This window comes from Melozone crissalis, unplaced genomic scaffold, assembly GCF_028551555.1.
Source record: "Melozone crissalis strain CALT ecotype California unplaced genomic scaffold, PUWL_Pcris_2 ptg000016l_1, whole genome shotgun sequence".
Taxonomy (NCBI): domain Eukaryota; kingdom Metazoa; phylum Chordata; class Aves; order Passeriformes; family Passerellidae; genus Melozone; species Melozone crissalis.
The window spans coordinates 42,280,394-42,303,199 of record NW_026535794.1 but is presented as its reverse complement, the minus strand read 5'-3'; the positions used below and the strand labels follow the sequence as shown (position 1 = coordinate 42,303,199).

Sequence of the window (22,806 nt, the reverse complement as noted above, 5' to 3'; positions counted from 1 at the left end):
CCCAAGCCAATTCCTGCAGCCACACATTGGCTGACAGTGGCAGGTCTGTGTGATCCTGCCTAGGGACACTGTATTCCCCTGGATTGTGTTTTCTAACCGGGAGAAGCACACAGCCTGCTGGTACACACTCAGCAGGGAGCATGGCCCAGCTGCTTTGCTCTGGCCATACTTCTGCATCTGCCTGGTTAAGGGGGGGCCCTGCAGAGCTAGAAGTAGTCCCAGCCTCATGGGGCTCTGTAGCACATTCCCACTGCACTGTGTGGCTCCCAAAGAGAAGCAGTATCTGAACAGCCTGACCTGTTCCCTAAGCAGGGAATCTGTCCCTATAGAGCTAATGTTAAGCAAACAAATCTCCTCTTTCTCAACCTGTAGCAATTTTCTTTTTCTTTGAATTTAAACAAGTATAATTGAACTTAACTACAAAGGACCATAATAGCTCTGTGGGTAATACATCAATAATACAGAAGCAAACATAACACACCTTTGCTTACATATAAAAGGTTCAATCTACTCTTAGTAGGCCGCAAAAACTTTTATAGTTACTTTTAAAAGCTGACCTGGGCAAAAGTGTGGGAATATATTAGAAGAGGGTTGGTGATATGAGTATTTTCTCATTCACAACAAGGAATGTCTTCAGAGAAAATGATTCTTCTGTACTCAGCACTGGTGAGGCCACACCTCAAGTGCTGTGTCCAGTTCTGGGCCTCTCAGTTCAGGGAGGACATTGAGGTGCAGGAGTGTGTCCAGAGAAGGGCAGCTGAGCTGGTGAAGGGTCTGGAGCACGAGTCCTGCGAGGAGCAGCTGAGGGAGCTGGGGTTGTTTAGCCTGGAGAAAGGGAGGTTCAGGGGTGGCCTTACTGATATCCAGAACTGCCTGAAAGGAGGCTGTAGCAAGATGGAGATCAGGATCTTCTCTCAACTCATGACAGGACAAGAGGACATATCCTCAAGCAGCACCCAGGGGAGGTTTACATTGGACATTAGGAGGAATTTCTTCCCAGAAAGAGTAGACACTGGAATGGGCTGCCCAAGGAGGTGGCAGAGTCACTGTCCCTGGAGGTGTTTAAGGCAAGACTGGACGTAGCACTCACTGCCATGGTCTGGTTGACACAGCGCTGGTGTTTGGTCACAGGCTGGACTCAATGATCTCAGACGGTTTTTCCAACCTAATTGATTATGTGAATGTAACCAGGCAAAGCTTTGCCTTAACCCCCCTCTTTCGATACCGTAATCTCGTGTGACAAGTGAATACTCGTGTAAACTTTACTTACCAAGCCCCTGTTGGCGAACTGAGCCCGGACCGGGCCTGAGGCGGCCCCGCGCTCCGGGCCGTCCCTCACGCTCCCGCCCGTGGCCGCCAGGGGGCGCCGCTGGCAGCGCCTTTGTCCCGCCGGGCCCAACTGTCGGTACAACCGCCGCCCCCCGGGGCCCCCGGGCTCCCCGGGGCCTCTCGCCTTGCCCGCTCCCGTCCCGCCGCCTGCCGCCCCTATTGTTGCGGTTTTTCCCAGATGGCGGCCGGCGACCCGGCCCGGCCATGGAGAACTGGGCCGCCTACAACCAAACCACGCAATCGGAGGCGTCCCGCCGCCTGCCGCCCGTTTTCTTGAGGCGTTTTCCAGCCGGCAGCCGGCGGCCCGGCCCGGCCGGGGAGCACAGCTCCGCCTACAACCAAACCACACAACCGGACGCGTCCCGCTACCTCCCAACCATTTTCTTCAGGTGTTTTCCAGCTGGGAGCCGACGGCCCGGCTCGGCTAGGGAGCACAGCTCCGCCTACAAGCAGACCACGCAACAGGAGGCGAAGACGCCCTGCCCGCCTCTCTTTTGCTTTCGGTTTTTTCCAGCTGAGAGCGGGCGCCGCGGCCCGGCCATGATCAGCGCAGTCTACGACCCGACCACGGAACCCGAGGCGAAGACTCCCCGCCGCCTCCCCTTGGGCTGCACCCTGCGGCACCTGCGGGGATGGCGGCTGCCAGTCAAGGTGTTCCAGACGGTGAGTGCCTCCTCCCCTCGCCGTGCGGGGCGGCACGCAGGGAGCACCCCTGGCAGGATGGCTGCCCCGGGCCCGGGAGGGACTCACAGTCTGCCGGCGGGGCAGGGGTGCCCCAGTCTGGGATGGAAACAAGCGTGTTGTGCTGACCCTTCGCCTTTAGGACGGTCCCCTACCGCTTAAAAATTAAAGTCCTCGGTGAACCAGGGCAGGCTGAGGAGATTGGCCGCACACAGGCTTCGAGAGAATGGGTTCTGCCTGTCGGAAAGGGCTCCGCCGGGAAGGTGTCCTGACTTATTTAGGATGTGGCACGGAGTCACTAAAGTTGTGCAGACCTGTACCTCAGGTGGAAAGCTGGCGTGGTGCTGGTTCCAAGTGGCTGATGGTGGGGAAGTGGTGGGAGTGTTCCTTCTCGTGCCCGAGCTGCAGGAGGAGGTGCCGGCCCCGGCCGGTGCCGCCGGCGTCGTGCGCCCGAGGCTCGGTGCAGCGGCCGTGCCCCCCAGCTGCCTGCCGGCCTTAAACCCGCCCGCCCTGGCTCAAACCAGAGGGAGGCCTCGCAGGAAATGCAGCGGTTTCTTCTGAGGGCCGGATTGTATGAAAACAGGAGGAAGAAGCCTTTGGTTGAACTTCATAGGGCAGTAGAGCTGGGAAGGGCATTGCTGGATCATGAGCTCCAGACCTTCCTCTCTTGCAGATCCTGTAGCCCGTTCTAAGCCTGTCGGTCTGGGCTGTCCATGCTAAAATTAAGGAGCCTATTTCTCCTGTGATTTGTGGTAGAAAATTGCACCAGGAACCCATGGTGGCCTATTGCATGAGACATCACTTCATGTCAGGCAGCCCTGGGCTCACCAGGAAATAAAGGGCTTATTTTCTGCCTTTTATACATACTGTTGCTCCTGAATCAAGCAGTTGGGCTCCTGCTGCAAGGTCCTGTTCAGTGTTTGGTGATGGGCTCCTCCAAAATGTACCAGTGTGAGTGCTGATTGGGATGTGAGGAGCATCACTCAAATGTACTAGCAGGGAATGAGTGAAACCCGTAATGGTAAAGGGCAGCTGACTGTAAATGTGTGTCAGCCTACATTTTGCAGCCAACACAGTGGCTTTTTAGTCAGATGTGTCATGCTTACAGGAATTGTAGGTGATTTCCAACCCTTTCTCGTTACTTCACCATTGCAGAAAACAGGACGTTTGGGTTTTAAGCTTCGTCTCCCACACAGTCAAAACCCTCAATTAGAAATGTAATATTCTTTAGTGTTTGTAAAGTGGTAACACTGTCAAAAATGAAGTTTTCTAAGAGTGTTTAAAACAAAAATAACACTCAAGAATGCTTTAAATAAATATAATGGAACATAAACTTTTAATTCATCTACTGGAGATTATTAAAGCAAGATCTGCTGGGTTCTGTTCCCTAACAAGCAGAATGTTTGTATAAATAGGTTCATTGACTAAAATAAAATAAGTGGTTATGTAGGCAAATCTACTGATGTACCAAAGCTTTAAACTGTTTAATTATTTAAAATGCTTTCTAAGCAGAAAAAAAGAAAATTTATCATTATCCTAGACAGGATGGATAGCTGCTTGACATGTTCTTAAATAAGCAACAGTTTATAGCTTGAACCTGTTAGTCAGTGAGAGAAAAAAGAAAATGGAGTTATAGTTGTTCACCGTCCTAATTTCCAACATTTTCCCTCCTTTTTTGTAACCTTTATCAAAATGCAGAGATCTTGAGGTCTGGGTCAAAACACTTTAAACAAGCCCTGGAAAGTCCTGAAGGTGGGAGCCTCAGTCTCTGCAGTAAAAGGTTCCTGTTCTGGGAAAGAGTTGATTTTGGAAATTTCAGTGATGGCCATTGCCTTTTGGCTTTGTGTTACACCAGTGGTTGTTACTGGGATTATGCCCTGATAATTGCTGGGGTGGACTGCTAAACAGGGTGTTGCAATCAGAAAGTGGGCTCTGTTCATTGCAGAGGTGATCAAGAGTTTTATAAATCACTCTGAAATCACCTGCAGAAAACTGGCTTCTAGACCTAAGAAATACTTTTCTTCAGATGAATAACGGCATGCTCTGTAACCTTAGCCAGTTCTTCTGAGCAAATGAAACAAGGAAAATGTCACTGCTAAAAGTCACAAATGTGAGTGCCTAAAGGATGCTGGGAGGCATGTTATTGCACAGGTTTCTAGGGTGTTGTTGCTTTGTTTGTGGTTTGCCTTTTTAAAATATGTGGAATGTTTTTGTTAGTCCATGACTGGTTCAAATTCAGCACAGAGGTAAATGGCACAATGTGTATTGTGCCAAAATTGAGGTAGAAACTAATTCTTACCTAAAGCAGGACAAATTGTCATCAATTATTGTTTAATTGAGTCAAAATGCCCTAGCTGGAAAGGAAAATTGTAATTCAGGCTTAAAAATCAGCTCATTTTTGAGCTGTTAATGTTCTGTAGTAGCCTGAATTGTGTAAACTTAATAGAGAATTAATATGTGCACCTACCTGAACTAGAAGATTTTGTACAGGAAATCCCAGTACCTCCCAGATGCCAAGCATCTTCACAGGATTGCTGGCAAGTTCATTGATCTGCTCTATTTTTGTAGCAGTTCATTTGTTAAATTCTTTTGTAGCAATTCACTTGTCAAATCTTCTTTATAAATTGACATTTGTTAAGAAACTTCCAACACTAATGTCAGTGTCAATGAATAATTTTTCGCTGGTAAGAGACAGATGAAGGTGTTTAATTTCTGGTGTATAAACAGACAGGGCTAATAAAAAAATTAAAAAATACCAAACAAGTGCTTCTCCAACAATGCTTTTGGTGTTGAAAACTTTTCTTTTTTGGTGGCAATAGGACAACAGAGGAATACCTTTTTTTCCTGAAAGTGATATAAAAGAGCAAGTTAAGAAATCCAAGCAGAGCATCTTGTAAATGTGCTGCTGATACATTAACTTCATCAAAGCACTTACTTAAAGTTCTTCAAGCCAACTTTTTTTAAATTGATGTACTCTATTTTATTACTCAGCTTATTAATAAAAAAATGAATATTGACTTGGACAAGTCCCACACAGGATTGTACTTGGTAAATCTCAGTTATTTGACACTGAACCCTTTATAACTGCTCTTTTAATTTGCATTAAACTCTATTGTTACTTACAGTAACTGTTGTTTGAGTGGGATGTTTTTCAACTTGTACACTCTGTAGAGAAGCTTTTTCAGCTATTTAGATCATATTATGGTTATCTGGACATGTACTTTCTTTTAAGGACAAGTTTATTTTCTTTCTGCTTTGTTTCAGCCCAAGTGAAAGTGATGACTTTCCCTTTCCAGAGCTTATAAAAAGAGATGTTTTCATGTACAGTGCTATCTCACAGCTGACCTTGTGAAAAATGTGAAATTGAAAGTCATTGGATGCAGCTATAAGCCCATGTTTAGAAATGGAAAAAAAACCAAAACCCAAAACATAAAATCTGGAAAGTCAGCGTTTAAAACATTGCTGGACTGACATTGTAGTTCACTGGTTCAGGTGCAAGGGCTGCTGAGAAGTTTGTGTTGCCAACCACTGTGGAGAGAAAGGAAGCATGAGGAGGCCTGATAGTTTCCCCTGCAGATGTTTCCCAGCTCCCATTCTTTCCCTTTCTGAGCTCCTGTTTACTTTATATTGTTGCATTTCCAAAATGTGGTTCTCTGAAGTGCTCTTCTGAACCTGGCTTAGTAAGGGGAATTTACACTTCCTACTGATAAATTGTTCTTCTTGTTTTTACTGTGAGAAAACTGAAACCAGACTGATGGTTATTTTCCAAGAAAAATTCTGAATCTTAAATTTAGATTTGTTTTGTTTTTTTTTTTTAAACAAAGAACTGTCAACTTCTTTATTGCCCACATATTCTTATTAAAAATACACGTCATTCTCATATCAGTCTCAGTTTTATGACCCAGTCTGATTCCTGCTTCTGGTTTCATTTTAATTTGGTGAACTCCTTTTTACAAAGATCTGTAAAGCTATGTCAGGTTTATGGGATGAAGGAAATTATGCTATTTATGGGATGAAGGAACTAGCAAGAAGTGGCCAAAATAAGCGAATGGTTAAATAAAGCAATATTCTTTCTTGTATGATAAAACAGTAGAAAATCCAGCAGCAGGGATATGGTGACTGTATAGGAAGTAAGTCATGTTCTTTTCTCAAAACACACTGTGGCAGGAAGGTGAATGTAGAGCTCTGCATAGATTAAACATTGTCCAGCATGCTTGAACATAGTGAAGGTTTCAGTTCCTGCAAGAGCGGTTGAGCTTCTGTCATTACTGGGTCACAAGCATGTGAGCATTGGGTTCATGGACTTTCTCTGAAGTTTGATCAAGTGAGGTAACATCAGCTGTGAACTTTTAGGGAGGTAGCTGAGTGTGTCAGGGCTGTCCAGTTTCCCCCACTGCCCTAAACCCAAATACATTCAGAACTGAGTGCAGCTGTATGTCGTAAGCAGCAGCGTTTTGCAGGATGTGTGTTCTCCATGCTTCCTCATCTCCTTCAAACTGGCAGCTGCACAAAACCACAGAACAGAAATGTTGTCTGTCTAATCAAGAAGCCTCTGTCTGGCTGTGTGCTCAGCTTACCTGAGTGTACTTTATGGACCACCTTTAACAACCAAGTGTAAACCATGGCATTGTATAATTATTTCTGTCTGTAAGAAAATAGTGTGGAACTTCACCAAACTCTTTGTAGATTGAGAGTTTTTGTCACAGCTAACTTTATTAATCTTCGTGTCAGAGATGTCTGTTTGTTGAAGATGTTAGAGACTTGATCCAACTCAAGCATGTTATTTGTTTGCAGATTTTCTCTTTAGTGGCTGTTGTTTGTGAAGAACTTGTGCAAGAATGCTACAACTGTAGTCCACTTTACTACTTTGAATTTGCAAGCTGCAGTGCCTTCCTTTTGAGCCTCCTGTTTCTGTATGTGTATTGCACTGATTTGTATGAATCACTGGGGGAAGATAAAGTGCGGAAACTGGTAAGAAAACTTTTTTTGGAAAAACAAGCCATTTCTTCTAAGTGCATAAAGTCTGCTGTCGAGTAAAAAGCCTATGCAAAATAAATCTCCTTTTCTTCTCCATGTAAAGGGTAGATTAAAGTATTTTATAGTTTAAAAATGAGCCAGCTTTGAGAGTTTATATTGACATGTTTGTCAAAGCTGGCTACCTGCAGGATTTTAGGACTTGTGTGGAAAAGTCTTTCCACATTAATGCTGCTAATACTACAGCATAGCCGTTGCAGAACTGTACACATGTGGAATACAATTTACCACCAGCATGATGCTTGCAATTAAAAAAAAAAAATTAAAAGTTTACCCTATCTGTTTTCCTAGTGGGTGTAGACTACTTCCTTTTTGGCAATAATCATAGCTCGTTACAGTTACAGTTTATGGCTTCATGCTTCAGATGATCCAGCAGTGGGAGAAAGTTGCTCTGTAAAGTCAGTAGGAACGTTATTCCATCTCACAAGTGTCCCTTCCTATGTGCCTTCAGAGCAAACAGTGGTGTCTTTATGTGAGGATACAGATAAGGGAGTGTAGCAAAAGGTTTGAAGGAGCACGTTTACTTACAGTTTTCTGGTTTCTTAAATGTTTTATATAAGGAATAAAGCTACCATGGTTGTACTGAGATTGAATTTGATGGTGAAAAAAGGTTAGATTAAATTAATTAAATACTTAAAAATACAAAAAAAAAAAAAAGGCAGACTCCTTTAAGTAGATGATAATGCTGTTCAAATAGCTGATAATGTTGAATGTCATTTGGAATTTAGTTGTGAAATGTATTTTCTGAAGCTTCCACTAGCATCAAAGTATCAAAACATAAATTCACAGGCAGTTTAACTCAGCTGTTGTTATGATGTTCATTCTTTTTAGGTAACCTATCTACAGTTAAATTATATATATATTTTTATATATATTTTTTTATATTTGCAGAATTTTTTGACTGTGCTGCTCATAGTTGCCATTTTTCTGTCAGCATCAATACTGCTTTCTGCAAACTGCAATGAGCCTGAAGAATATGCTGCATGTGTAAGTCTTAAAATGGCAAGATTTACTTTGTATTTCTCTGGTATGTTATTTTCTCTGCCCTCTAAACTTCACTCAATTTGCAGAGAAGGAATTGGGCAGGGAATAGATCTCAGTGCATTGTGATGTTTCAGGAGGAATTAGCTATTTCACATCTTCCAGAAACTTACCATAGGAAATCCAAAGAGCTGGCATTCCTCAGAGTTGCTGGAAAGCTGATGTGGAAAAGAAAACAAGATAATTCTGTTCCATGGCAGCATTGGCTATTAGAGATACACGCTTCTGTACTGTCATCTTATGTGACGTAGATCTATTTAGACCTAATAGGTTGAGCATAAATTAGGTGTCAGCTTTGCTTTTTTTGGTACAGAAAAAATAAAAACTACTGTGATTTAATACTTATTAATGTCAAACTACTTTGGTCCAAACCAGTTGTGTAAAATTTAGGTAGAGTTTGGAATAATGCATATGTTTCTTTTCTTGTTTGAAAAAAGCTGCCTTCTCTTTACCACCTCTCATCTTGCCATGACTGGTAACAAAATGTCATTCACAAAATGTCATTTCATTCTCCCTTGCTGACCCAGGCTCTGCAGATCTTGTCTTCTTTCATCTTCTTTGTGTTATTCTTCATTTGCTCTCATCAATCAGCAGCCCTCTCTTAGATAAATAGTCTGCTACATGCTACTTTAATAACTGATTTTGACAATGCAACTAATATACTTTTGCTATTAAAGGTTGATTAGAACACAGTATAAGGTTCACACTTGATTAAAAGAATGACAACTGTAAAACTTTCACAATGAATATGCTAGAATTATGACTTCTGATCTGTGTCTAATTTAAATGAAACTATTGATTTAAGGAGGACTATAATCTTAATATTATGAGCATTATTAAGGTATATAAAATGGTACAGTGAATCTTTCCAAACAGTGTTAGAATAAATACTGTTTATGCATTTTGAAAGCACATATTTCTGTCCTTTTCACAGGTATTTGGATTTTTTGCAACTTCTGTATTTGTAGCTGAACTTGTCATAGAGATCTGTCTCAGAATAAAACAAAGACGGAACGTCAAGAAACACCCTGAGAAGCCTCCTAACGCTCCGAGTGCCACAGAAAACCAGCCATTGAATAAAAAAAGATAACTTCCTGAAATTGTTTTTTTTTCTTTTTTTTTTTCTTTTTTTTTTTTTTTGAGTGGAGCAAACTAATATGAACTTTCAGTGCGCTGTAGGTAACAACTTCTGTTTCTTTCTTTTAGTCGATTTTGTACACATTGCTCATCACCAATTTTTATGGATTCTTGGTCAGGTAATGGCATCTTGGGCATCATGTTCTAAGGTACCTGTAGATTGAGAGTTTTTGTCACAGCTAGCTTTATTAATCTGGTCCTGCCATCTGCTGGGATGACAGGTACTAAGAAACCTTGGGTCTAAACAGAATAACTTCAGAACAGTAGTGTGCTGATTTGATTTTGACAGAGATGACTAATAAAGGTTAATGTCTGAGGCATAAATTCTGACCTATAACCTAAAGATATTTCCTGGTTAAATGAACCAGATGTTTCTATTGTGAGTTAAAAATTAGCACAGCAGAATTCATTTTTGTACTTCCTGGTGAAACTGAATGCAAAAGGGATACCTGACTGGAATTTACAGGAATGTTTATCCTTAAGTAAGGGGTTTGGGGTTGTTTTTACTAGTCCTGTGTCTCAGTTCTGTCTATGGAGATCAGTTTCATGTTATAGTGACTGTAGGGAGTTTATGGGGAAGGTAATGTAAATGGTATATTGAGAGACAGTTTTGCACCCCATGATTGTCAAAGTTTGGACTTGTATGCCAGAATCTTCTTTCAGATGGTTTCAAAAGCTGTAACATTTGCAGGAAGAAACTAGAAAAGCCAGCAGTGGGAGAAATAAGATAAAGAATAAGTATTTTACATGAAGCAACCCCAGAAGCAGCAATCTGAATATCAATGGCAAAAACCTTAGAGCATGTTGGTTCTACCCTGGTGAATATTACTTGCATGGTTAATGCCATATGCAGCTTGTTTATGTATAGATAATGCTAAGTTTTGCCAGAATGGTTTTAAACCTCACCATTTTCTGTGTTTATTGATACGGCAGTAGCTTGAGACTCCTTGCTGCTGACTAGCTCAGTTGGTGAACAGGTGAATAAGCACTTGTCCCCTTGATCTGTTTTGCAAGCAACAGTCTGTAGGACTGCAAGGAAAACTACTGATGGGACACGTATCGGACAGGTGATGGATGTGTCAGCCCAGATGTTGATGGCTGTAAAAGAGATGAAGTGCCAAAAAAGCATTTTTCTGATGTCTGAGGTAAAAGCAAGACTGCTATGCCTCTCTTAAGAGGAAAGCTTTCAAAAGCAGAGCAAATTACTGTAAGCCAGGAGATGTTCCAAAATAGCAAAGCAAATAAGAAAAACCTGACTGAGTGCTTGAGCCTTTTGCTGTGTCTCCCAGAGTTTAACTGCATTTCACCGGTATCCCAGCCTGGGGTGTTCCCAGTCCTGTAACCTATTGTGGCAGCATTGAGACCAAGCCCTCCAGAAACTGCCTGAGCTGTATTTAGGAAAGGAAGAGGAAGCTGTTTTAAGACAAAGGACTGTAGTAGCAAGTCAAAATTGGTTTTTTTCCCATTGCTGCCACTTTCTGATGAGTGTGATTTTGTGATGTTCTTTCTCTCTATGGCCTGAGACTTAAGCCTAACACTACACTTTGCTTGGAGGATGCCAAATTTTGCTGGGTGGTGTGAAGCACCAAATTAAAGCTGCAGCTTGGTTTTAGAACTATGCATAGAAGAGATACTTTCCTTCATAGAATTTTCTGTGTTGTAAAGGAGAAATGCTCTTTGGACTGGCTTTTTTTCCCCTTGTATTTATTAGTGTCCGTTTGCACTAAAATTTAATTTCAGTCAGTGCTTGCTGGTAGCTGTCTCTGATAACTGGGTTGATTAGAGATGTTTGATTTACAAGCAGTGTTACTGGTGATACAAAATATCCATAATGAAAAATATCTCTTCTGTAATCTGCAATGTCTTACTCTGGGGACCATGCCCATATAAGTAACATTCCAACAGTCTTGTTTTGGTTTCTTTTTATTGCCTAGAGTTTTGCTGAATTTTTTTTCCACACCAAAATGTCTATAGTCTTTAAATCTTCACCTGTAATTGGTAGCTGTAAATATAATGTAAGAGCAATACTGTGCTGCTGAGTATTTATTAAGCAATGCAGCACCATGAAAGGACTTTTATCTTGAGGTAATTTCTCCTGTTATTTTTCTCAGCCTGAGGATAAGTTAATGGAAGTCTAGGTTTTGGCTGGTTTTTTTCTATAGGCTTTTCCCCACCTAAGTGATGTGTTACTGATGTCCATTCTTGGAAATACAGAAAGGGATCTGTAAAGTCATCTCCTGGCCTTGGCAGTTTACCTGGCCATAGTCTGTCACATAGTAGTTAAATCCTAGGAGCAAGTCACAGAATGGTTGTAGGTTTGAGGCATTTGCCTAAAATGTTGCTTCCAAACCAGTTGCTGGCTAACATGCATGATAGTGCTGTTAATTCTTGCACCTTGTAGGATGTTTTTGCTCTGTTTTAAAATAGTTGAGAAGCGGATTTGCATGTGTGTGTGCTGTTTTCTGCTTCTGTGAGGTTATTTTTTACACTGCTTTATCAGCTTCCTATATCCTAGCTTTCCTTATCACTCCTGGGTCCTCTGCCCTCCCAGTCTAGGTGGGGGAGAGGCTTCCTTGCTGCAGTGACTGAGCAGACTTGTCTGCAGCCTTGACATGTCCCTTTGATGCCTCTGGTGTCAGGTGCTGGCTTTAAATGTCTGTCTCTTAATTAGACTGATCCTAGAGAATACTATTGGAGCTGGATTAAATGTCTGGTTCTGCAGGAGCTCTGTGTGTATGCTGGATGCCTCTTACTCCTCGTGCTCTGTCAGCAAAGCCCTTTGCTTGTTTCCCAGCCTGCTTCTGATGAAATCTGCCAACCTTATTTAAACCAGCTATTTAAATTGCTTCCGTTAAGGTGGCTGATTTTGGTTTAAGCAGATTAGGGATTGTTCAGGAGAGTGATAGGAGCTCTGGCAGAAATGCTGTTTGATACAACTGCCTCAAATTTCTTCAGTTGGCAAAGTGAACATCTCTGTACATCATAACTGGTAGTAAAGCCTGTTGGAAGGAAGCAGCTGGCCCAGTACATCTGTCTGGGGATTGTCTCCTCCATTCTTCACCACAGTGCTTGGCAGTGGGGTTGGAGCCTGCTTGGACACTCAGCTTTGGTGTTTTCCAGCTGAACCTGTCAAGGCTAAGGCTCTGCAACCACTTTCAAGGCTTTTTTGTAGTACCTTGAGAATCAGTGGAGAGGATTTTTCAGGATTCATGAGGACTTGTCCAGTAGCTGGACTGTGAACTGCTCTCAAGATCTGTACTGGGCATTGCATAGATTGTGAATGTTAATTTTTGTGTTTGATGTTTAGCCCACATTAAAATCACAGTGCTGCCAGTGCCCTTTGGTTCTGAGTATGGGAAGGAATTGTGCCTCACTGCTTGTTCTCTGTGCTTGAAAAGAGCAGGGAAGGGTTGTGGTCTGTTACAGGTGAGTTCTGTCTTTGCACCTTCCAACCTGAGAGAGCAGTGAGTGATCTCACACAATTCTCAGAGCTCAGCACAAGATGGTTTTGCATAATGGCTGTCGTGGTGATCCTTGTTCAAATTTGTGCAATAAAGTACCAAGCTTTCTACACAGAAGGGAAATTCTTAGTGAAAATTTTCAAAGGTTCCATAAAATTGTAGCAAATAAAGATGCTGATACTGCCTTGAAGATGAAAATTCATCTTTGTTTTAGTCTATTGCTGTAAACATAAGCAGCTCTCTGGATATTAAATTTTATGCTGGACAGAGCTATATGTCACTTTTAATACCATTAAGAATTTAAGTGATTTTTTCATTATTATTAAAGCAAGATGATAATACATTAATTTTCTATATATAAAGCAAGAATTTCGTAGTTTCCAGTGTTGCCTTGAATTTCCATCTAAATAATTTTTAAATGCCTAAATATTTTTTTATCGTTCTAAACCTGTGATCTTTTTTAACACATTATGTTTTCTTGATCTAAGGAACTTTATAAAATATTTTGTAATCTTTTTTAAAATAAAGGTTTAGTAAATAAGTGTGTCTTGTTTTTGCTGCTATGATTTGGTGTTGCTATGTACTTTTCCCAAAACCAGCCATAGGAAATAACATCATTCATTTGTTCCTGGTTTGGAGGAAAGAGCTTGCATTGTGTTTGCCTGTTCCTGGGGAAGAGGGTCCAAGTGGCTGGATATTCTCACTAGAAGTTCCCAGGAAAAAAGATCTGATAAGGTCAGTATTGCCCCTGACACAGGGTCCAGCCTAAGTGGTTTGCAGTAGCTTTTACGTGTGGTCTGTAAGTTCCTGTGAGAAGCACAGTCAGGTGCTGCTTCCTATTGTCTTGATTCCATGGAACTGAAAAAATAAAGGGGCAGACTTGCTAAAGGAAGGAGCACAACCTAGCAAAAGGTGTTGAGAGCAAATAATTTATTCTGGTGTAGAAAAACACAGGTCACTGACTTCTTTGGTTGAGGGAGAGCCGCCTGATCTTTAAAAAATTGTTTGTCTGATTGTCAGTGGTAAGGGGTGAGGAAAAGGAAGCAAACCTGCATGTTTTGCTTTTTGGCAGGGGAGCACTTTTTTGTTTCATAATCCTACAGATTACTTATTAGCTGGTGCTCATCTTGTCCGCAGGAGGAGAATGATGCTTCCTTCATCATTGGCACAGAAACTGGGGTGCCACAGTATGCTTTTCTTTATTTTGTAACATGAAAAGATAAAATCATTTTAAAGATGAAATTCTCTTTGATGAAGTTGCCAGACACGAGTGCAATTGTAAGGACTCAGAAGGGAATAAGGTCTCAAATACTTTTAATTACCTAGATGCAAGAAAACAATCAAGGCAAAATGTTGTATTAGAAAGGTATGCCAGTGGTGGATTTTACACCATGAGAAAATAACTCAGAAATACTAGATTTAATAATTTGAAGCTTGACCACACAGTTTAAGTAATGTTATTGCTAGAATCATAACAACCCCCTTCTCAGGAGCCTAATCCAGGCTGGTTCACTGTAAATGACAGAATGTAGTGCAGCAGGGCAGAATATGGGCTGGTAGCACGCAGCTTTCCTTTGTGAGTGCACAGGCACCACCTGGTCACTGTGTGTGTGTGCATCCCTCGGCCCAGGCACAGATCCGTTTCCTTGCTTTGGGATTTTCTCCTTCCAGGGAGGAGCAGGACCAGCCACCTGCTCTCTCACACAGCTGCGGTCATGCAGGAGCCAAGCGAGGGTCGCTGCTTGGCTGGGCTTTGGGCGTGGCTGCCCCTTGGATTGGGAATGGCCATTCCTAGCCCGCGGAAGGAAGCACAGGGAAGGGCAGAAATGGTTTTGCCTTGTTCCTGCTGTCGGGAAGCTGCCGAGAAGCTGCAGGAGGGAAGGTTGTCCACAAGAGGGCAGAGATGATCCTGGGATTGAAATTACTTGGTCTGAAGGACTCCGTCCTCTTCCCACCTGTATTTCCAGTGGGATTGAAGCCCCCGTTTCCCTCTATAAATTGAACTGTGCGTTTTAGGGATACTCTTTCCATTAATTTTCTTATTTCTCCATATGTCGCTTGGACTATTTTTGGCAATATAATCTCATCAGTATTGTCCCAGGGAGATACTTTGCCTGAGCAGTTTGAAAGGGTTTTACATGCATTACTTGTGTTTTGTAACTGCCAAGAAATGTTTTTAAAAATGCAAGTCGAGCTTCAGCTGCATGGCAGCACCTGCACTTGAAATACTGCACTGCAGTCTTGGGGAACTTTGTGGTCTGTACTATGCTGTGGTTTTCAATGAAAGGCCTGTGGATCACAGGTGGGAGAGGAATGGAGTGGGGCGTACCTGTGCATTTCCTGGACTCTTAAGAAGTTAAATGAGGGAAGCTTATTATCCAAAAATGCAAATGATGCATGCTGGAAAAAAATCAGGGCCCACAAACAGCAATGTTGGCAAGCATAGCTGTAAAGCGTGCCAGACGGGACTTCTTGCAGTTCCAGTCCTCTCCAGGCATCCCAGTGAAACTTGCTTTGGCCAGCCCACGTGCCCTGATCACTTACTCAGTTTGTTTCTTATGACCTATTATCTCTTGGCTGAATTATTGGTGGGAAAATAAACCAGACGTGGCTGTTTTGAAGTTAACAAGTCCTGAGGTGAGAGTCAAGCTTCATGAGGAGGTGACAGCACAAACACATTCTTCTGCAGCCTGATGCATGCACAGCCAGATGGGGACAGCACATCCCTAGTCAGGTATGCACTGCCTGATGTGCTGCACACAGCCAGGCACTATTGTGCAGTGCTAAGCTTGGGCTGTATGTCAGAGCTCTCTTTTTAGTCCTCACTTGGACTTACAGGAAGCATAACATGGGAAGACAAAAAGGATGACAACTTTGCTGTGACCATATGCTCTACCCTTGCTTAGAGAATGGTGCAATGTTGCTCAAAATAATGCAAGCCTGTCTGCACTACAGCTCTCCTTTTAGCTACTTCCTTTGCACCAGCTGTTCCTCTCCCAGAAATATCAGTGCTGACAAGAATCTGAAATCCCTGCTCCTGTTGAGGTCTAGGTGAGGAAAGGGCAGCTACTTAATTGTTCTGTGATCTCTGCACTCCACTAACCAAAGGTGTGGAGCTGCTATGCTGATGTGAGCAGCAAGGCATCCTCAGCAAGGAGGACAGACTCATCCCTCCTATTTTCATTAACACCCATTTTCAGTCTCCTTTGCCTGCCTGCTCAGTTTCAAATGCTTTCAGAGCACTGGGATTTGATACTCACATTGCTAAAGCCTTGCTTCCCATTCTTGCACCTCAAACCTAAACTAAACCTCCCTCTCAGTGCAACTCATAGCAACAAGAGCCTTGGCTAAATCTCTGCCTGCTAAGTTTCTCAAAACAGCTGGGATAAAGAGGCTCTGGAGGCCTTTCTGAGAGGGTACAATAGAGCTCTAGAAACAACTGGCTCATTAATGTAAGCCTGTTTTCTGCCTCATCGTCCTTTTGCTCAGAAAGGCTTGTTTTATGAATGAACCAATGTTGTCCTTGACTTGATACAGTTTTGGGGTTTTTTTTAAATTGTAAACGCTTGTTTCTGGCAATTGTGTATCTCATTTGAGGGTAACAAGGGCATAATTATTCAGCTCTCATGCACCACAAACTGCTGAGCATGAGGTATTAATGGAGTGCTTTGCTGCCACCATAGCTTAATAGCTACAGCTGCAGCATTGTGCTCTTGTTTGGCAGGGGTTCATGGAAAAGGGGGATGCAGATCATTAAGCTTTATGTTAAGAGTGATTTACAGATGTAGCAATAACAGTAGACTATGCTAGACAGACAAAGCACTTCTGGTGGAAAAGGAGCTGTGACACCAGCAGAGCTGTAATTCATACTAGTGGTGGTACAAAGCCCCCAGCACCAGTCCACCTCATATAACCCCCAATAATCATAATGAAGGAAAGTTTTGTTAGTGTAACTGTGTGTGTGAGTGTGTGCTGGCAGGGGGAGGAGGGAAGTCATACCCCACCATCACAGCTAGCTTGCAGATGTAATAAAAGGAAGCTGCAAATGGGTGCTTTTGGCTAGCTACAGGCTTTGAGGTGGTATCAAACCCCTAGCCTGGTCCCTTTCCATCCACCCAGCTACAGCAGCAGCTCTGTTATGTGTGAGATACAAGTGCTAGAGGTAAAAGGTGAGTGTTGCCCCAGCTGCACATGGGAAGGTGAAAGCAGTGTCTCAGCTCCACCCTGAGCTGTTCCAGCTGAGAGGCCAAGCTGCCCTGGTAGCTGATGGAGGAAGAGGCACATCTAGAAGGTGAATCAGAGGGGAAGGGTAACTCCTGCACTCTGACTCGCTGCTGTGATTCACTCTTGAGAAGAGATTCTTCTCTTCCTTCATCAGATGTGCAGGGGAGAGTAGCTGAGTATTAAAGCTAGTCCCATGCAAATGGTCTCCAAGATACACTGTGCTTTTTCCTGGGACAAGGATATTTACTCTCTTTGAGCTGTAAAAGTACTGCAGAAGGAGTGCTGTCTCTAATTTCCTAGTCTGGCCTCCTATGCCCAAGGGTTATATGCCTCAAGTCTACACCTAGGGAGTCTTCTTCCCCTCATTCCAGTTCCTTTTTGTTACCATTCCTCCTGTGCTGAGAGGGCTGCCTGTGTGTGCTGCTCTCCCTGCACAAGTGCAAACATGTAGGAAAAGAACAAGTGGCTCAGACACACTTAATTTAGCAATGACTCTCCATTAGTGGCCTGGGGACATTCCCCTCTGTGGGGAGGAATGCCCCACCACCCTGCCTAGCTGCCTCAAGAGCTGCTGTGCTCTCCTTGTCTTTCTGGGAGCCCCTTCAGCACCCACAGAAACACACAGGTGCTTCCTTCATCCCCCACAGGACTGCTTTTCTACACATACCCACACATGCAAGCACAGAGCGCTCAGCTGCTCCTTTTCTTCTGTGCTATTCCCTCCTTCCCAGGTGCTTGGCTTGCTGCACACTTGCCTGCCTGCCTTTGCATGGCCCCAGCTGTCTGGAGCCCCCTGGGAGAAGGGCTCTGAAGTGACAGATGTGACAGTGCCTCTGTGCACCAGGCAGGGCTGAAATCACTGCAGGGCCAGGCAGAGTAACCCGGGGGCTTTGCAGCACCAAGTGCTGGCACCTGGGCATTCCTGGGTAACATCACTCTGCAGGCAGAACTTCTTGTCACTGTGAGGAGGGCAGGACTGCTGTTCTTTGGCTTGGGCTTTAGAGGTGGCAGTTTATTCCTTTCAAGTGGTTGCTTGGTGTCTTGCTGTTATTCTAGGTCTGCAAACATCTAAAGAGCAATAAATGAAATTTACACAGTCTTGGGCACTCTGAATTCAAATCAGTCCAAGCCAGGATTATCAAAAATTCATTTTAATTGAAGCAAATTTATCTATGCCCTAATCCTTTTTATCTGCTTCAAAAGTTCAGGCCTTTATGGCTGGCTAGTGCTCTGAAGGACATACTTCACCCAAACACATGTCTCACCTGAGAGCCAGCATTTACCCAGTGACAAACCTGCTTTTGAAAATACTGTTGTGCCTGTAGTTCAGCAATTTGGCAAAACCAGGTGCTGCTGGAGGTGGTGTTATGCTCAGGAAGCGATATAAAAATGTTAATCCAAGGAACAGCACTGTGCTGAGCTGTTCCCTCAGGAAAGGTGGGTAGTGCTGCTACTCTGCAGTGACCCCTGGATTTTAGCTCCCTCATCTGCACTTTCTTTGAGCTCTGCCCTCATTCCTCACCATGACCACACAAAAAGCCATGGTCCCTCCCAGCCTCCTTTCATGAGCCCTCCCTATCACACTGCTGTCCCCTGCAGCACAGTACAAGCAGCTACAGTCAAACCAGACCTTTGACTATTCAATGCTGGAATCCTAAAGCCAAGCTTTCACAGCACTAAGCCAGAACAATGCCAAGGATTTTGGTACCTAAACTCTGCCTCCATATAAAACTGAAAGCTCACCTGAAAAACTGAAAGCTGGCAGCCACCTCATCCCTGAGGCAGGTAACTCCTGTGATGCTGCAACTCTTCTAATTATTGTTTTCTTCTTCTTGCCTTGTTTTTTTCTTTTTTTTCCCCATAACTTTCAATCTTCCCATCTGTGAAGTGCTGTTTCTGGGCATGCCAGACAGCTTCACTTTCACTATTAGCACAGCTCAGGCAGAGGTTTGGTAAAGGGCAAAAAACAGACAGATTTTTTTTTTTGCCAACTGCCCCAAGGCAGAGGGACTGGTTCAGGCACGTGATGAGGGCTTGTTTGATCCTTAATGAATTGGCAAGTCATTTAGACAGTAGAACAGTGCAGATATGAGATAACAAGAGGATGAATCATCAGTTAGTTAGAAATATGTCCTTTTCTTTATTTTGTGCAAGCTCTGGGGTGGTGGGAACCCGCTGCTGATGCTGATCAGTCCCTAGTAACAAACACTGATGTGTACTTGCCATACTGGCTGTGAGAAACCAGTGTGCTGACCCAGGGGACCAGCAGAGGCTGATGGACTGGGCTCAGGGACAGGCAGAACAGAAACAAACTCTGGAGTAGCCTGCTGTGGGTAATCAGTGACCTCTGGAAAGGACATAATTCTTTTCCTGTTTTCCAGCTGCTATTGTGCTGGAAAAAAGTAACTGTTCTTCTCCAGGATAGGGAGATAACAAGCACTGGTGCCACTTTCTGACCTGCTAGGGTTAGAAAAGCCTTGGGATCAGGGACTGGAACCATGAGCCACCTGTTCCCAACAGGATGGCCTCCCAGGTGGGCAGCCCTGTGTGTCTGCAGAGGAGTGAGGGGTAAGCCAAGGGCATGGCACTTGCACTTGCTCCAGTGTGAAACTTGGAACAGCCCAAACAGGTGGGCTGCTTAAGAGCACCCTAGAGCTTTGTGGTGAGGGCTCTCTCCTGCCACTGGGGTGTAAATCTCTGCAGGCAGAAAGAACAGGATGTGGGCCTCCCTTTCTCTGCTCCCCACTTCTCCCTGGCTCTCACAACCAGCAGCACCTCCAGGATGCCCAGCAGGGCCCAGAGATAGGTAAATCCAGCTTTCCTTGGCTTTCTGATGGCACTCAGCCTAAAAGTAGGTCCACACTTTGCCCAAGCTGCAGGGATGGCCAAGGCCCCTGGGGAGCACACAGCCTCAGCAGCCCATGTGGCTCCATGGTGTCTCTAAACACAGTGGAGCCCACAGCAATTTTAAGCTAAACAGGGCAGAGCGTGTGGCAACTTGACGCCACATTTCACAGCCTGTGGTCAGGGCTTGTGCATCCCCCCCCAGCTTTAGCAGAACAGGAAAATCCCAGACACAGGGTATAAAGTGCAGGCAAGCAATAAAGAGACTTCTCTGTCACTCCAGGCAGATCTGCCCTTTAACAACCAGCACAGAAACTGTTAATATCTGCCACCACTTCTGTTAGTGCACAAGGCACTCACATTGATTTCCCCTCATTAGCTTTCTATGGATGTTTGCACCTGATCTTCCTTCTCTACTGCTCCTTTCTGTGCTAGAAAATTCCTAGCCTTCTTCCATGGAGCATCATTCGACACCCCACCAGCACACATACACTTCCTTACAAGTTATCATTATCCTGGTATCCTGCTGCCCCACAGAGTGAACTGTTTCCAAACAGCACAACCAATTCTCAGCAACAGAAAAAGTGTGCAAGTTATGCAGGTCACATAACCTGCAGTGTCTTCATCCAGCACTGTGGTCCTCAAGCTTTTCAAAGACACTCTTCCCCTTTTCTAAAAGTTTCATTTCCCCTTCTCATTTTCCTGGTTTCTACCTGACAAAAGCACCATTCACTCTCTAGCTTATCTCAAATCCCCAGAGCTCAAACATGAGGTTTCGGTTTTTTCACAGTATGAAACAGTTTGTACTACCAGTTTTCTTCTCCCAACATTTACACTTTAATTTTTCAGTAAAAACTGAATCTCAAACTCTGTGTTAGCTCAAAGGATAAACTACACTCATCTTGGAGCTGAGGAGGATGGACAACTTTTGGGTGGGATAGTGGGAGCACATCCAAACACAACAGCAAGTTTTTCTGTGGCTCTTACCTATCTTCCTCCAGTTACAGGATGTATTCTGATCCTCCCCTGAGAGAAAGCCACTGCTGCGGTAGAGGAAGGAAAAAAATGACCAGGACAACAGTCTGATTCTCCACATCACCCAGACAGCTAACAGAGTTTATTTCTAAAACAGCTGGAATCCCATATTTGACAAAGTTGCAGACAGATGGAGCTTTCAGAACCAGGTTGACACTGAAGGAGACTTAAAACACTTTTGCTGGCAGAGGTACAGCAGAGAGGTGTTGAATTCCCTGCCAGACGGAGCTGTCATTCAGCAACCCTCGGTGGAGCTGGTGATAACAGAAAATCTGTGCTCTTCTTGGTAGACATGCTTCACAAGGAGGATTTGGGGAAAGCAAGGAAACTTTGGCAGCAGAGATGTCAGTCTTCCAGCTTGAGAGCATCCTGATTAGGAGCATCTGGTGGGTCTGTGGACCCGGCGCTGTCACAACAGCCAAAGCTGCAGGAATATTTTAGCCCTGTCAGTAGGCACAAAAGCCAAAAGGGAACTGGTAACTCACATCTCTTGATCCAGTATAAGCAAGTGCACTTACAGCAAAACATATTCTTTGGATGATCACAGAACATAGTTCAGAAATTCTTTGGTCGTTAGACTGCATGAAATTCCCCTTGACTTTTTTTTTTCTCCATATGGTGACAACTGACAGTAGTGATGTGAGAGGCAGAAAAAAAAAAGCCAGTATAGTGCCAGGAGAGGGAGCATGGTTCCAGGAGAAAGTGGAAACAGCATTTTCTGCAGGGCAAGCTCAGGCTCCAGCCCCAATCCTTAGCAGGTGCTTCTCCCCACTGCCACCGCAGCGCTGAGGTCTCAGCTGCACTCACCCTGTCTGCAGCACAACACTGCTTGCCACAGGACTGCCAAGTGGGCTTAAAGCTTAATGTGGGAAGGTTCCTACTGTCTATCTGAGGTCATACCTCAGGAGGTGAAGGAGAAATAACACAGCCTTTTTCTTCTAGGAAAACAGGAGAGGTTATGTCCTTAAACATCTGTCATATCAGTGCAAATTAAAGCCAGAGTGCTGCTTTCCAAAAACTGTGAAGTCAGTCTTGGCAGGAGGACTGGAAATCAAGCACCCCTGTTGTAAAAAATTAGACACACACATATATGTGTGTGTGTGTGTGTGTGTGTGTGTGTGTGAGTACCTTGTTCTGCAGGTATTTTCACTCAAAGTGCCCAGAATGAAGTCTCTTGTCACATAAGGCCATTTGAGTGGTCCTGTGCTGGCAGCACAAGGAAGGCTGAGCTATCACTGACACTGCTGACAATGGATTCCTAGCTGAGGAGAATGTTTGTTCTCTCTAGCCAGAAAGCCTTTGAGCTATGCTCAGTTCTGGTCATCAAAAAGAAGAAAATGGCTCATTCCTGGCTAAGCATAAAACAAATCATCTGAAGGTAGGGGGCAGAAGTTGAACATTGTAGAAAAATAATAGCCAATATGAAATTAGTAACAATATACCTGCCTGTTACATGGTTTATTTGAATAATCCTCTGTATTAATACTGAAGCACTTTATCTTGGAGTGAATGTATGTACCTTCATCCACTAAAAACAGAATTTTGTGCTTTCAAATTGTTTCCTGCTCTGTGTTGCTCTAAACAGGACATTTTTGAAAAGGAATAGCAAAAAGAATCACAGAAACTGTGCACCATGAGGAGGGGGATTCTTAACCCTTCAAGTTATCTATTTTCATTTACTTACTCAAAATTTTTGACATTTTAGCAGCTGGCCAATTTTCTGTTGTCAGAATTAAAAATAAATTCTAAGTAAAGATACATATATTAGGATGAAAAAAAAAAGGTGGCAACAAATAGCAATATATATTGACCTGTCATGAGGCACAAAAAGAATTTTCTGAGATAACCATTAAATTACTTAGCATTATTGATGCATAATTTCAGACAAATAGAAAAATAAATAGGAGGCCAGAAAATGCTTTTTTCTTCAGACTGTCCCTGGTAAACTGTATAAACCCAACTTCTGCTGCACCATCATGCACTTATCCCAACAGAATAAACCAAGTTCTACTTCACAGCT

At 43.6% G+C, this 22,806-nt stretch overlaps 1 protein-coding gene across 1 annotated transcript; it reads left to right on the top strand.

The window, feature by feature from the left end:
• The first annotated feature begins 1,489 nt into the window (after nt 1–1,489).
• CMTM6 (CKLF like MARVEL transmembrane domain containing 6) lies at nt 1,490–10,203 on the top strand. Its single transcript, XM_054274092.1, has 4 exons — nt 1,490–1,992; nt 6,805–6,981; nt 7,936–8,031; nt 9,020–10,203. The coding sequence occupies exons 1-4, from the start codon at nt 1,534–1,536 to the stop codon at nt 9,173–9,175; spliced, it is 888 nt and encodes a 295-aa protein (XP_054130067.1). The 5' UTR covers nt 1,490–1,533; the 3' UTR covers nt 9,176–10,203.
• The last annotated feature ends 12,603 nt before the right edge of the window (nt 10,204–22,806 follow it).

Bases quoted from the DNA above. Each gene is read 5' to 3' on its own strand.
- CMTM6 (XM_054274092.1), top strand. From the start codon at position 1,534: ATGGAGAACTGGGCCGCCTACAACCAAACCACGCAATCGGAGGCGTCC. The intron at 1,993-6,804 runs GTGAGTGCCTCC...ATTTGTTTGCAG, and splicing joins CAGTCAAGGTGTTCCAGACG to ATTTTCTCTTTAGTGGCTGT. The intron at 6,982-7,935 runs GTAAGAAAACTT...TTATATTTGCAG, and splicing joins AAGATAAAGTGCGGAAACTG to AATTTTTTGACTGTGCTGCT.